Below are 15,660 nucleotides of genomic sequence, written 5' to 3' on the forward strand. Positions count from 1 at the left end.
GACACTAACTGCCTAACAAATGCGGACGAGTGACTGACCCGGACTGACTCCAGACTGACTCCCTGGCGAGCTCATAGCGCCCCTTAAATGCACGTGAACAGGCAACCTTTCCCCTTTCCTACCAGAGGGAGACAACAAAGCTGCGATTGCCACAGCGGCGCCACCGACAGAAACGGAGGGCGATTGCTTCACACTACGCGCTGCGGCCCGCTCTTCAAAATAGCAATTTTTACCACGGTCCAACAATACTTAACTTTTCCTTTTTTCAAAGAGAGGTCGCAAGCAATTGGCGACATGCAAATAATCAAAGTCGTTCGATATGTACAATTTCCATGCAAATAATTAATATAGATCACAAGTCACGGCTCGTCTAGTGGGGCTATTCTAGAGTGCGGAGGCAACGCGGAGCGATGCGTATATCTCTTCGTGGGTGGGCCGCTCCTGCCAAGGTGCGGTCCTAGTCAACGTACTGCAGGCCTTCTCTACTGTTACTTCCAGGCCGACGTGCCGGCACTTGATGTTACGCAGGAACAACAAGGGCGTTATATTAATTGTAAAATTACAGCTCGGTTTCACAGTAATTGTCACACATTTGTTGTATAATATATGTTTGTATATGGATTTCCATTGGTTACAATGTTTTTGAATCCTCGTACTTTCATAGTTCATTCTTATATAGATTGTTATATAAATTCTTATATTCTATTCCCCTTTTTATTATTCATGAAGATGTGGTGTATTCCCTTGGATGACAGTGATCGTAGGAAGATTCGAAAGCTTAAATTTCCGAACCCAACGATCATCGTGTGAAGGTAGGTTCGAACCAGTCACATTTCTTCGTATGAATCTCACTCGGCAAAGAAATGTTGTTAACGTTGCTGAAAAGATCACATGTTGGCGATAATTTCGCGACAAACCACGCATAACGGGTCACTTTATGGAGAACTTGTGCTTGTAACTGATTATGAAACAAGAGCCTCTACAGAAATTTCAACGGAAACATTTTCAAATACATTTCTCATTTCTTTATTTATTTCTAATTCATTGACCAGACACGCAACTAGTACACGATTGACGACAATGTGTTCTCCAAAATAAATATAATAATCGGGTTCTGAACACGGGACGCAAGTGTTAAGACGCGACGCTAGCCACTATGTCACCGCTTTGATTGAGTCCTTAAAACTGGGAAGACTTAAACTTGAGTTATTTCAACTGTTGCTCCTAAGACTAATAATAGTATTTACTCTATTCGCCGTTTTCTCAGAAACGGTCGCGTACCTGCTGATAACCTGAGACACGTCATCCCTTATTTTCACCCCTAAACCACTGAGTGAAAACTCCATGAAATCGGATAATGGTACTTGCTGTGTTCTCCTCTTGAGCACTCTCGAATTTTGGCATCGTGCTTAGAAATATGACGTATAGAATGCAATATCTCGTTGTCCATTACGTTTTTGAACGGCGCAATGTCGTACTAGAAAATAGCTTACAAACATTAAGTGCCTTTCTGTTTTCTGTATTAGAAGTGGATCATTATGAAAATATTCTTTTTCAAGAAGGAAGCTCGTTAAACACGAAAAAGTCTGGATGTGTTACTTCGGTGGATAATAGAGACGCCATACTTCACGTGTAAAGCAATAAACTAAAATTATAAAATCTTCCTGTGCTTTTCTTAACAGAGATGATGTGGCAGCATTGTATTTTGGCACAGATTCCTTTGTAAGCATTTTTTGAGCTGCACTTAGTAACGAGGGCGTTGTTGCCAAATTTGTACACAGACACTGAGTTGTAATATCCAAGCTTACATTTTATTCAGAATAATACTCACGACAGTGTTGTGTGTCAAATGTGCATGAACATTAATCGCATTCTCGTGATATTAATAATAAATAATTATTGTCAATGACATAACTTAAAATTTTGTAGAAAATTATGTCTCAGACAATACTCCTGGAGAAAGATAATGAAAGTCTCAATCTTTTGTTATCTATGATACTTCTAGAAAAACCTTCTTGCTCGAACTGTTGTACTGATAGGATCTGATTGATATCTCGTAATACAGAGGTCTGCAAAAATCTGTATTATGTTGCTAATTTAATATTTGAAAAATAGAGTTTATGTGTCATTGAAATTAATCTTCTTCCTTTGGAGTTTTATTTCATTGTAATTCTCGTCTTATATAAATGTTAAGTTTTCTGCTCAGCTACAAAAGAGCTTAGGCATTAGCGCTATTGATCTACAGCGCGATTTACTGGCAAAGCTGAATAATAAGTGATTAACATTGATATATATATATATATATATATATATATATATATATATATATATATGCATATAGTGAAGGAACAAAAACATTTACTACATACCACTTGTTAGTAGTAAAACAGGGCCTGAAGCAGAATCGAGAAGTGACTGTCTTATGTTAGCCGCCATGTTAGTGAAATATTGCACCGGCAGTCTTAAATTGATTTTCTATGCGGACATAAATGTTGTTGGTCATAATTGGGATAATAATTGTGTATTGGTGGCCCAGAACCCACTCTGAGGTAAAAAATTCAAGTTAGACTGTGAATACAGTGAACTTCTATGAATGCAAACAGCATCTTACGTGGTATGAATTCTTATCTCCTTATATATGGATCCTGGTTATTTCGTAACAACTTTTATGAAATAGTTTGACAGGAAAAAATACATAAGTGTCGTGCGCGTGTGGTAATGTGTGACAAATCTGTTTATTTTGCTCAAAGAAAAGTGTTGCCACCTCGAATAACAATAGCGTTAAATTCGACAAACAATCTGCAACCAGTAAAGAGACTATTATACAACAGCATTGAAAATTACTAAAAATCATTAGTCTTGTTTAGTTCAGATTACTTATCATACATGTAGCTTGTGTGCTGGTTATATAAGACTACTTTTGTACATGAACGTATTGCCATTTACACTGCTTGTCATACAACATCGCTACACGTTTCCAGGTGTAGATTTCTTTAAGGAAATAACGATCATCATCCGGGAAAATCAGTGATTAATTGAAACCACATGTTACATTAGTAATAAGTAACTAGTTTTATTGTACTCTTGCTGAAATTGAACAGCAAACCATATATGCCACAGAGTCCATAGCAATCCTACTTTAAAGATGGTTGTTAATCACCCAGAATCGGTTATTAAGAATTTTAAATTTTTGTCTTATTGCGATATTTTAAGAAAAAAATGTTTTGAAAAATATAACTTTTCCTAACTCACTAAGAAGCGCGTCATTGAATTATCGTCGTTTTTCGTTTTTAATTAAACAATTTCTCGTGTCAGGCACCTTGAAATAATCCAGATAATTTCCACTTATTATTCCATCTCAGCTGCACATTTTAATAAGATTACATGTTGCGGTCATTCTGCATCATCTTCGGATCTAGCTGGTTGCGTCAACAACCCCACTTGTCTGTGTACTTATGAATAATAAGACAGAGATGTTCCTCGTTTATATAAAGGAAAGTAGCACTTCAATAAAACGAGAAAACTGTGTCAAATTAGGTGCCTAAACTTTACGTCGCTCATCGTAGTACTTACTATAATAATTGCTACCGAATTATTATGATCTGGGTACTTCAGTTTCACTCTGCCTCCATCAGGTGGGTATGGCGTCTGAAAACTGAAGTTCTACAAACGTGTTTCGTGATACTACAAAAGATCCTGTCTCTAGTGTCAGAGATAAATTAATTTATATACTCCACATTAAGTTAACTAACAAAAACTTTAAATTTTCCTTAAATCTGCCTTTTAATTATCTCCATGGTTGTCATACTTCAAGGAAGGAGTAGGGAGAAAGGTGTTTATTATAGGAAGAAAATTCTACTGAATTAATGGCACTAATGACTTGCACTTATACATTTATCTGTGTTTTGTATATATTATTGTATGCAGCACGATTTCAGAACTTATTTATGACATTATGCCTCTCCAACAAACTCAGTACTAAAAACTGTCAATTTAAATACAGATGATTCGTTACGAAATAAAATCGTATAAATAGTAGTACAAACCGTTCTTCAGACTATAACAAAATATTTTGTACTGTTTAAGTACCTATGTCGTTTACAGTGTTTTCTTTGTCAGCTTTTATAGATGTGGTCTCCCAAGCTCAAATTACAGTCGGAGTATTTTTCTGCAGGATGTGTCCCGTAAAAACACGATGAAAATTTTCTTTTGAACCGTTAATTGGTACTTTATTTTCGATTAAAACTTGATCTGTCCTCTTCCTCCAATGACCAACGGTATGTATTTCCATCAAAATATTCATCGTTTTACCTTTACGTACATTATGTACTATCGTGAGAGATTTTACGATATCTGATACTTGCTGTCGTTGTTCTTTCAAAAGGGGAGTAAAAGTCCACAAGTTCCTCTAATAAGAATAGGCACAATCATGATCGTGAAGAATAAATTAATTTAATACCTTTAAACGTGGAAATTGATATCATTTATAAAATATAAAAACAAACTGATAAAAACTGAGAGACAGTTGTTACCTTGGTCCAATCCCGGTCATTTGCCAGGTCGAGGTAGTTGCCGTAGCCGAGGTGGTTGCAGGCGCAGCGGCAGTCACGTATGTGCTTAAGCACCATCTCCTCGTCCTCCTCCCACGGCTCCCAGTCCGCCTGACGGCACACGAAAGACTAGTGTCACACTGTAAGACATGTGTAGAAACATGCATTATGCGATTTAAAGCATCTGGACCGCTGTTGATAGATATTAATACATGGTGTGTCCAACATTCACTTTTATGACGCCATGTGCGATGCTGAGGACGATTTAAAACACAAATCTGAATCAGTAGAACGAAAAACAAGTCCCAGTTGCACACTTTTAACCTTTTTTGACATCTTAGGAAATGCCATTGACTACTTTGTTATGATGATTTGAAAATAGGTTTCGGCCCGAATCTAGTCATCGAGTGAATAAAAAGTAAAAATTTGCAACTTGAACTGGTTTTGCGTTATACTAATCAACAGAAGTTGCTGACCCAAAGCTACTCCAGCATGATGGAAGTTTGCAGATGTCTGAATGTCTGTCGAAGAACGACAAACCCCACTGACTCAAGAGCAGAAATGATAAGAGCGGTTATAGATGCTGGGGTCTGGAGCGAAGTATACGTTCTATCTCACTCCAAATGTGCTCCACTGGGTTCAGGTCTGGAATCAAGGCAGGATAGTCCATTTCAGAAATACAAAAACCATTGCCTCCCAGACGACGCTTTATGACAAGGCGCACTGTCATACCTACACAAAAGCTGAAGGTCTCCTTAACTGTACGAGGTAGAATATGCAGTAAAACGTGTTCACAGCCTTCCGTATTTAGTGTTTTCATAAGTGGAACAAGGGGCCCACAATAACCACTAAAAGCACCCTCACATCGTAATACCACTGCCCTATTTCAATGTTGGTGCTACACATGACTAGTACCGATCTCCAGGAACTCGCCAAACACAAACCTTCCATCAGATTGTTACAGCGCATGGTGTGATTCATTACTCTAAATTTATCGTTTACAGTCATCCATTATCCTATGACGTCACTGTTTGAACCACTTCATTCACTGAGAACAGAAAAGTACACCTCATGAGGAGGCATTCGGCCACTGTACGCCATTATTTTTAACTCTCTGCGCACAGACGCTGTTGTAGCCGGGCTGATGTTAGTAGCTTGGAACTCATGAGTGGTTGCATTATTCTGATTTCGTGTGATTATTTACAAGGACCCTATGTAATGCTCACATTCGCTATCTGGCAGTACATTAAATCCGCCTGATCTTCGCTGTGGCTTTCACTTTCCGGTCACACTACACAATCATATCAAAAGTCAACCTTGGCAGCGTTAGAAGGGTTGAAAATTTTCTGATGAGCTTATTACCGGGGTGAAATTCAGTAACTTGCCCAAGTCCGAAGTCGATGAGCTCTTCTGGCCGACCCAGTCTACCGTTCTGATCTCTACTAGCAACACAATACCCCTCCCTCCCCCCTCCCTCTCCCCCTCCGTCATTGTGATGGCCGATACGCCTCTCGTGACATCTGTTCCATCTGTTCGTCGCCTCCGTATTACATATGGTTATCCGGTAACACTCTATTGGCTCAGACACAAACAGAAATCCCTGTGGTTCCAATATACAGGGTGTTACAAAAAGGTACGGCCAAACTTTCAGGAAACATTCCTCACACACAAATAAAGAAAAGATGTTATGTGGACATGTGTCCGGAAACGCTTAATTTCCATGTTAGAGCTCATTTTAGTTTCGTCAGTATGTACTGTACTTCCTCGATTCACCGCCAGTTGGCCTAATTGAAGGAAGGTAATGTTACTTCGGTGCTTGTGTTGACATGCGACTCATTGCTCTACAGTATTAGCATGAAGCACATCAGTACGTAGCATCAACAGGTTAGTGTTCATCACGAACGTGGTTTTGCAGTCAGTGCAATGTTTACAAATGCGGAGTTGGCAGATGCCCATTTGATGTATAGATTAGCACGGGGCAATAGCCGTGGCGCGGTAAGTTTGTATCGAGACAGATTTCCAGGACGAAGGTGTCCCGACAGGAAGATGTTCGAAGCAATTTATCGGCGTCTTAGGGAGCACGGAACATTCCAGCCTATGACTCGCGACTGCGGAAGACCTAGAACGACGAGGACACCTGCAATGGACGAGGCATTTCTTCGTGCAGTTGAAGATAACCCTAATGTCAGGGTCAGAGAAGTTGCTGCTGTACAAGGTAACGTTGACCACGTCACTGTATGGAGAGTGCTACGGGAGAACCAGTTGTTTTCGTACCATGTACAGCGTGTGCAGGCGCTATCAGCAGCTGATTGGTCACCACGGGTACACTTCTGCGAATGGTTCATCCAACAATGTGTCAATCGTCATTTCAGTGCAAATGTTCTCTTTACGGATGAGGCTTCATTCCAACGTGATCAAATTGTAAATTTTCACAATCAACATGTGTGGGCTGACGAGAATCCGCACGCAATTGCGCAAGCACGTCATCAACGTAGATTTTCTGTGAACGCTTGTGCAGGCATTCTTGGTGATGTCTTGATTGGGCCCCATGTTCTTTCACCTACGCTCAATGGAGCACGTTATCATGATTTCATACGGGATACTCTACCTGTGCTGCTAGAACATGTGCCTTTACAAGTACGACACAACATGTGGTTCATACACGATGGAGCTCCTGCACATTTCAGTCGAAGTGTTCGTATGCTTCTCAACAACAGATTCGGTGACCGATGGATTGGTAGAGGCGGACCAATTCCATGGCATCGACGCTCTCCTGACCTCAACCCTCTTGACTTTCATTTACCGGGGCATTTGAAAGCTCTTGTCTATGCAACCCCGGTACCAAATGTAGAGACTCTTCGTGCCCGTATTGTGGACGGCTGTGATACAATACGCCATTCTCCAGGGCTGCATCAGCGCATCAGGGATTCCATGCGACGGAGGGAGGATGCATGTATCCTCGCTAACGGAGGACGTTTTGAACATTTTCTGTTACAAAGTGTTTGAAGTCATGCTGGTACGTTCTGTTGCTGTGTGTTTCCATTCCATGATTAATGTGATTTGAAGAGAAGTAGTAAAATGAGCTCTAACATGGAAAGTAAGCGTTTCCGGACACATGTCCACATAACATATTTTCTTTCTTTGTGTGTGAGGAATGTTTCACGAAAGTTTGGGCGTACCTTTTTGTAAATTCTTCATTCGAAACATTTGAAGAGAAGTGGTATGAAGATGGGCTACGAGGAAATGCCTAATGCTCTACCTCCATTTTAAACAACTTTTTAGGAAGAAAAGGATGTACTTGTTTCCAAAATGGAATATCCTTTACAACTGACAGTCATCGTGTGTATCCGTGTGCTACACTACAGGTTATTTGTCATTAACATAGTCTTTTCTAAGAGTGTTCTTGGACGAATATATTCTGAAATATGAAACAGGCAGGTAAAAAGCTCTTGCTATGGTTTTAGCAATCAACCTTCACAAAATCCATAAACCTGACCACAACAGGGACAAACAACTTGGCATAAATTAATAGGACAACAAAATTAGCATGGGGGTTAAGCGGACAAAAAATTAGCTTGAGTAAAATTAAAAAAAAAAAGAGAATTAACAGGAGTAGAGTGTACAACAAGATTTTCAGATTAAAATGGATATCGATAAAGGTAACAAAGTAAGTGTGATTTCTTAACCAACTTTCCACAATCAAGATTTAACCATTTCAAAGGTGTCCTTCAGACATACAACTACTTACTATAGTTACTAATGATCCTGTTCTTGCCCGAAAACTGAAGTGCTCGATAAATTCAACTTATAATTTATGACTGGGTAAACAATAAACGTTCTAATATATGTGGATATTTAAATACGATTGGAATAATGCTTTATCAGTAACTTCATCCACAAAAAAAGTTTTCAGTTTCCAAGAGCTAGAACTGCAGCATATGAAGTAAAGCAGGAAGGAGTTTCCTTGAAGTATGGCAGCACCAAATACTGAATAACATACATCAAAAGCCCCTGTTATAGACATAATATGGAGTTTCTATAGAAACTGCAAAGGGTAATTGCAAAGGTATCCTCCAGAACAGTCTTTTAGATAATCGTTAATTAGATGATTACATAATTAATTGAAATAAATGAATTATAATGAATAAATAGTTTCGTATGACATTTAAAAACATTGACAAAGTAGTGGAAGGAAGTTAAATGGCCCACTAGATGATGAATACAATTCCGAGAGATGGAATACAATTATTTATCTAAGAAATTGCTGTATACAATCAGGAAAAGATGAATTTGTACTGTTATATGAGGTAAATAAACGTAGGAAAGAATCATGTCTATATAAGTTGAAATCTTGAAGTCACTCTAGCATTCCACCACCCACGCCATCATTACCGTTAGTGGTGTTAAGAAAAAAAGTCGTGTTAGGCACTTCTGTCTTAGTTCACATGATAGTATATAACCTAGAGCCTGATAGCGAAGTCCTATCCTACGTGTGAGTATGAAACAGGGGACTGAATCAGTTTTGTTTTTTTAGATGTCAGTCAGCAGACTACCTAATGCTATGTGTTTCTGAAGTATACCGTATTTGTATCTTCAGCGACGTATCATTAAACACTAAGCTTGGAAAGATCGAAGTGGCCTTTTCTGATTACCGGTGACAGCTGTAACACCTTCGGCCCACAATATTATTCAGCATCGAAATAGGAGTGCCTTATAGTACAAGTTCTTTCGTTTACACAGCCGACTGGTGCCCTGGAGAGGGCAGTACTATTTCATAGCTGCCTCCACTGACACTTCAAAAACACTCTGGTCATAATATCGTATCACCGACAGCGAAAACCGAAAAATAAAATAAAGAAGCGACTCTAGTAATGCAAAACAAAATTTATTGATGAGGACACCAAACAACTAAAAATTTTCTTTTTTTGTGACAATCATGAAAGCCGATTAACGATTCTAATTAGTACCTCTCATACAGGTGGTACTGTCGCAGTATGGGAATCTCCATCGCCATGTGTTTCTATCTGATGAGTGGGACAGGCGGTTGTAGATCCCTGTTAATAGACGCCCGCTGAACAGAGCGAAACATATCAAAGTTGCCTGTCTGGCCCGCACTGGATTTCTTCAGGCAATGTGATGGTACGAATTAATCCATGAATGTCCACTGTTCCCACATTTCCCTTCTGTCGGTTGTGCCCAGCAGTCGAAGAATTTCTGTCGCAGACTCCTGCGTTTGCATCCCGAAATTAATATCTATTTCAGTAAAATGGTGGAACTTCTAAAATGTTGGGTAGACCACTCACATGAAGATGTGCAACTGATTGGTCCAGAGTTATATTTATCGAATTCCCTTTATTCTCCTCGCGTCCTTGGAATGTTCTTTAATTGGTTAAGACGCAAATGTGATGGTGTGTTGGCCTGGCGAATGCAAAGATCAATTACTTGTTGCTGTATATGGCTGTCCATCACAAGCCAAAAGTTTCCTCCCCTTCTATTTCTATTCAATTTGTGGATAATATGCGGAAACAGATTGTCTACAGACACATCAAAACCCCAAATTTATCTGAGTTTATAGTAGCAATCATTACGTAAAATGATGGAGTTACTTGTTAATTTCTCAACACATTTTGGAGCCTGGGTTCTCGCAATTAAAGAAGCGCAGTTAAAGGGGGGGGGGGGAGGCTTAGGACATCAAACGGGTCGACTTGGAGCAGGACAGGCACCACAGGACATTTTAATTTCCACAGTCTCTACTTTTACAAATTAATTCATTAAAGTTTGTCTGCAAGACCAGGAAGGATTGATGATCACACTCATTGCAGGGTAAGTTCAAAATCATACCAAAATAAATCTTTTTGATGTTGAAATTTCATTTTTTCACTTACTATTGGTTGCATTTGTTGCTTAGGTACACTGTTCTTCGTAAGTAAGTGAGATTCTTCGATGAATTTTGCACAGCATTCAAACCATACTTACTGGTGTGTGACGCTCTAAAATTTTGCGAACATATTAAAAACTGTGGTAAAATCTGAGATAATTTACTGCTAAATTTGTTTTTTTTTGTCTGAACATGAACTTTAAAATGTAACACTTCATTCATTTTCTCATAAATAAAATAAGTTCTACAGCTTCATACACCAGTAAGTATGATTTGTATGCTGTGAGTTCCATGAGAAACGGTAGAATTACCAAATCTACACTGTTGTGGAAACCATCAAACGAATACAGGTGTAGAGGGAGACCTCGCAACACATTGAAACGATCTTTTGCACAAGATCGTCAATGCATTTACATGAAACGGGGGGAAGCAGAAAGGTTGGCACTGATCGAGTTCGCTGAAGGAAACGTGCTCCTCCGTTATGTTACTAACAATTGAAGCAACTAAGTGTTTATCAATTGCGCTGAGATGAAATAAATATGTAACTTACGCCGGAACACGACAAATGGGTGACTCGGAGAGGTAAAATACTTGTGGACAAAAAAACAAACATAGGGGCTTACATTTGAGACTGAACAACTAGAGCCAAAATTCTCACACAGTGCCACTAATACATTGCAGTGTTACCCCAGAACAACACGGCGTTCTGTTGAGACAGATAGTCTTCATCTGTACTTACTAACGAGCTTATACATGGTCGTCTGTCTGGACGGTGACATACAAACAGCACCGCATTCATCTAGCAAGATCTTCACAAAGCGCAAAGCGTCGACGCGCGACTACAACTCTAATTGCGCTCTGGCTTTGTTCTCCTAAATATTACATGGAGCAATTTATTCGCGCGTGCGAGACAAAAGTACATTAAATTCAAAGCTGCGAGCTGAAGTTTCCTGTGGGTTGCTGTCCAAATAGATGATCCTCTTAGTGCGAAGTTTCGTAGTTTCCACTTAAGTTTCCTGTTCAAACGGCGCGAAGTTACCATTTCCTGTCTGACTCCTCCCCACATTGTTTGTTCATATCCGTAAAAGCGCAAGAGCTAATAAAGTTTTGACGCTTTCGTCCAGCGAACTTTGTGACGAAATGCTGCTATCTAGTTTCCATAGAGTTCACTAAAACTATTCTGATACAGCGAGGATTGAGTGCAACGACCTGTACACGTCAGGATCATGAGAGATGGAGAAAAATCTCGCTTCTGTATCGACATTAAAAGGAAGAAACCGTAGAACAACTGAAAAACTAAGTTATGGTGATAAGACGGATATCTTAATGCATTTATTCAAGAATTTTTTCATCTAGATCGCCTTCAAACAGCGAAATTATTGGGAGGAGCTGACCCCAGAACTGCTGGAACGTCCAAACAAATACGTTAGTATACTTTAGAAGGAAGAGAGAGATTCCATAAAATTCTTCTGGTCTATGGAAATTATATTGTAGTACATATTGTGATAAAAGTCACTGGTTCGTTATTGCACAGCACGATGCGTTCTAATATCTAGGATAGAATTATGAAATCATTGTTTCCAATGCGAATATTCTTAGAAACTATTTCGTTTTATTTGCTGTAACTGTTTTATCATCTTTATTAACGGTACATCACTTAAGTAACAAATATTGATATGAACGATATTAAGCATCTTGAAACAAGTTTAACATTATTCATATATAAAGGTATTGGGTCTTTCGTCGGTATCGTGTCCCATTTCGGCACAAATTTTCGTTGAATTTACTCATTTTGAGAGTACTGACGACGATTAATTTTAATTGTTAAAACTCATTTAACAGCCAACGTGGTATAAAACATTTCTTTATTAAAGACAACAGCTTTCAACAGACTTTGCTGTCATCTTCAGCTCTGAAAATTTTTGTTGCAAAACAAGTCCATTTTACTCTGAACCTCACGCAAAAGACGTCGTGGATGAAACGGGCACATAATTAAGATTTGTCATCACTAAACTGTTTAAAAATGTAAATCACCTTGTGCATAGCGGCATGTTCATATGCACTGGTGTCCAAAATTAAAGCAAGAAATGGAAATTTTGCAAGGTTGAATTTATTTCGCCACAAAACAGTTTAAACAGGAGATAGTAAAGCAGAAACAGTGTAAAAAATACCGAACCGAAACAGCTGCAATGTGCATAAAGGTAGACAAAAATGTTCTTCGTGTTTTCCAAGTTAATGGATTTGCACATATATTCCGGTAACTGGTTAATGTGCTCATTATGGGATGTGACAACTTCTCCGCATCAGTACAGGCCTGACAACGACGGGACGCCCTGTGAATCATGTCATCAGTCTCATGTTGAGGCAATAACGCCCACTCTTCTTGCAAAGCTGCTCGCAAGTCTAGGAGGCTAGTCGGTGCATGCTGATGAGATGCAACCTGTCATCGTAGTGCATCCCACACAGGATCTATGGGATTCATACTGGGAGACCGAGCAGGCCACGCCATGCGTACAACATCTTCAGTTTCCAGGAAAACATCAACCACGCGTGATGTATGAGGTCGAGCATTATCATCCATCAATGCGACGTTTGGGGCCACACCACCTCGCAACAACCACACCTAAGGTCCCAAGATCCCGTCTCGATACCTGAAAGTAGTTAAACCCTGACGATTTAGCCGTACAATTCCATGAAGAGGTGTTCGTGTGGTCAGCATAATTTCTGCCCACAACGTTAAGGATCCTCCTCGATATCGACTTCCTTTGTTTAGATTCCGAAATTGTATTGCACCTTACCTACAGATTCGAATGCGTTGAGAATCACCCTCAGACCAAATCGGGATTCATCTGCGAAAAGATCATTGGCCCACTGTTTGACCGTCCAGGTGGTGTGCTGACTACTCCACCACGAGCGGTCCCTTTCGTGAATTAGCAGCAGAGGTAAACATACAGATGGCTTCCGACAATAAAGGCTGCTCTGCCGAAGCCTTCTGTACACAGTTTGTCTCGATACAAAATGTCCAGTGGATGCTGCGAGGTCAGATGCCACTTGCCATAATGCCCTTACGGTGAAATAAAGGTCCTCTCATTTTGATATCACTCTTGGTCGGCCATGCCCTGATCTTCGGTATACTGTTTCGGTCTCTATAAATTGTCGCCACATCCGAGAAACAACAGAACGATTCACATTAAGTCATCGGGCCACGTCAGTACGTGACGGTCCTGCTTATATTCTTGTTAAGGCCCTCCTCCGCAGAGAGTCTGGTAGGAATCTTCTTTGTGCCATACCGCACCGTCTGTGACCGAATACACAGCGACTGTGGAAGTGAGACTGCCCGACAAACACTACCTGTTTCGTAGGTTCCCTGACGTCATCGTTGACGTGGTTTTCCGTTAATCGAAATGAAATCTTCCGTGAAGAGCATGGTTGTAAGGACATTTTGTGTGATTGTACCGTGAATTAACCACAACACGGGGAAATATCGGTTTGTTGCTTTAATTTTGGACACCAGTGTACATACTGCTCACAGATACTGCGTATACATTGGAGCATCTGTGAGCAATTTGTATATGAACATGACATTTTACAAAAGGTCGTTTATTTTTTTAAATAGTTTATCGATGTCAAAACTTTGTAACCTGCTGGCTTTTATCCGATTGTCTTGTGGGCGAAGTTCAGCGTAAAATGACTATGTTTTACAACAGAAAGTTTCAGACGTGAAGATGACAGCAAAGCCTGTTGGAATCGGTTGTCTTTAATGAAGAAATATTTAATGCGATCATGGCTCTTGAATAGTTCGCAACAAATTTTCTTGTGTCTCACCTATGTAGTACATCTATGACGGTCACAGCAGGCGTCATGAAATTCGTATATAGTGAATAATTTGGAATAATACTTCATGAAGCTGCTGATCATCAATTCGTTTGTGAGTATCATTAGCTAGGACGGGCAGGATACGAGGATAAATATAATAAAAAAGTTCTAGACTCCTAGTGGTGTCATTGTCCCTGAGCGGGAATCGAGTAATGTTTCAAGTTTCATGGGAGACGTACGTAATTATTTTTGAAAAGGAAGTGGACGGTGACATGGAGATTTGGATCGGGTAGGGAAGCGTGCATGGATAGCCCAAGTGATTAAGGCGACCACTCGCGATAAGTGGGAAATCCGAGTTCGAGACCCAATTCGGCACAAATTTTCATGTGTCACAACTGGGCAACACTTCTATACCCACTGCTGATGATGTCATGAGATTCGCATTCAGTGAGTAATTTAGAATAATGTTGGTGCCACGTTGGCACTTATGTATAGACGTATCAAGGGGCAATGGCCTTTATTCTGGCTGGGAAGCTCCGGAGGTTCTGTGGCGCGATGGTAGGCCGCGAGAAAGGAGTTGTTGAGTGGTGTGGGGCGAACTGGAAGCGTGGTGCACATAGGGATATTTTGCCCTAAAACCTGGCTAAAAGTCAACTTTTCGAAAGTGAATAATTCCCACAAGCCGGCCGCTGTGACCGAGCGGTTCTAGGCGCATCAGTCTGGAGCCGCGTGACCGCTACGGTGGCAGGTTCGAATCCTGCCTCGGGCATGGATGTGTGTGATGTCCTTAGGCTAGTTAGGTTTAAGTATTTCTAACTTCTAAGGGACTGATGACCACAGAAGTTAAGTCCCATAGTGCTCAGAGCCATTTGAATCATATTTGAATTCCCGCAACTCACAACTTCCTGAGACAGTCTGATAGATGGGGCATTGCTGATGCCGTGTTTCATTTGCTTATTGTGATCTGATACGCGGTAGAGCTAGTCTACATTTACGTCTCGCTTGCAATGCATCTGAAGGTTCTCTATTGGCCTGAACTCACTTTGCATTTGTGAATGTGTTAGAGTGTGTGTTTTACTTGAAGTGCGGAAATATTCAACATGGATTCCGAAGATCCTGGTATGCACCGTTATTTACGATTATCCCAATTCATATGATTTACTACTTTTATTAGTTCAAATGGTTCAAATGGCTCTGAACAGTAAGGGACACAACATCTGAGGTCATCAGTCCCCTAGAACTTAGAACTACTGAAACATAACTGGTCTATGAACATCACACACATTAATGCCCGAGGCTGGATTCGAACCTGCGACCGTAGTGGTTGCGAGGTTCCAAACTGAAGCGCCTATAGCCGCTCGGCCACAGCGATCGGCTTCAGAATAGTAAATACAATTATGATCGCGACTTGATGCC

At 40.2% G+C, this 15,660-nt stretch overlaps 1 protein-coding gene across 1 annotated transcript in view; it reads right to left on the reverse strand.

The window, feature by feature from the left end:
- LOC126417056 (dipeptidase 1-like) overlaps window positions 1-15,660 on the reverse strand; it is a 644,900-nt gene that overhangs the window by 604,664 nt on the left and 24,576 nt on the right. The window contains exon 3 of the mRNA XM_050084949.1: window positions 4,533-4,661. Coding sequence (XP_049940906.1) covers window positions 4,533-4,661 — 129 coding nt within the window. The remainder of the gene's footprint in view (window positions 1-4,532; window positions 4,662-15,660) is intronic.

Source organism: Schistocerca serialis, chromosome 8 (genome assembly GCF_023864345.2).
Source record: "Schistocerca serialis cubense isolate TAMUIC-IGC-003099 chromosome 8, iqSchSeri2.2, whole genome shotgun sequence".
Classification (NCBI taxonomy): domain Eukaryota; kingdom Metazoa; phylum Arthropoda; class Insecta; order Orthoptera; family Acrididae; genus Schistocerca; species Schistocerca serialis.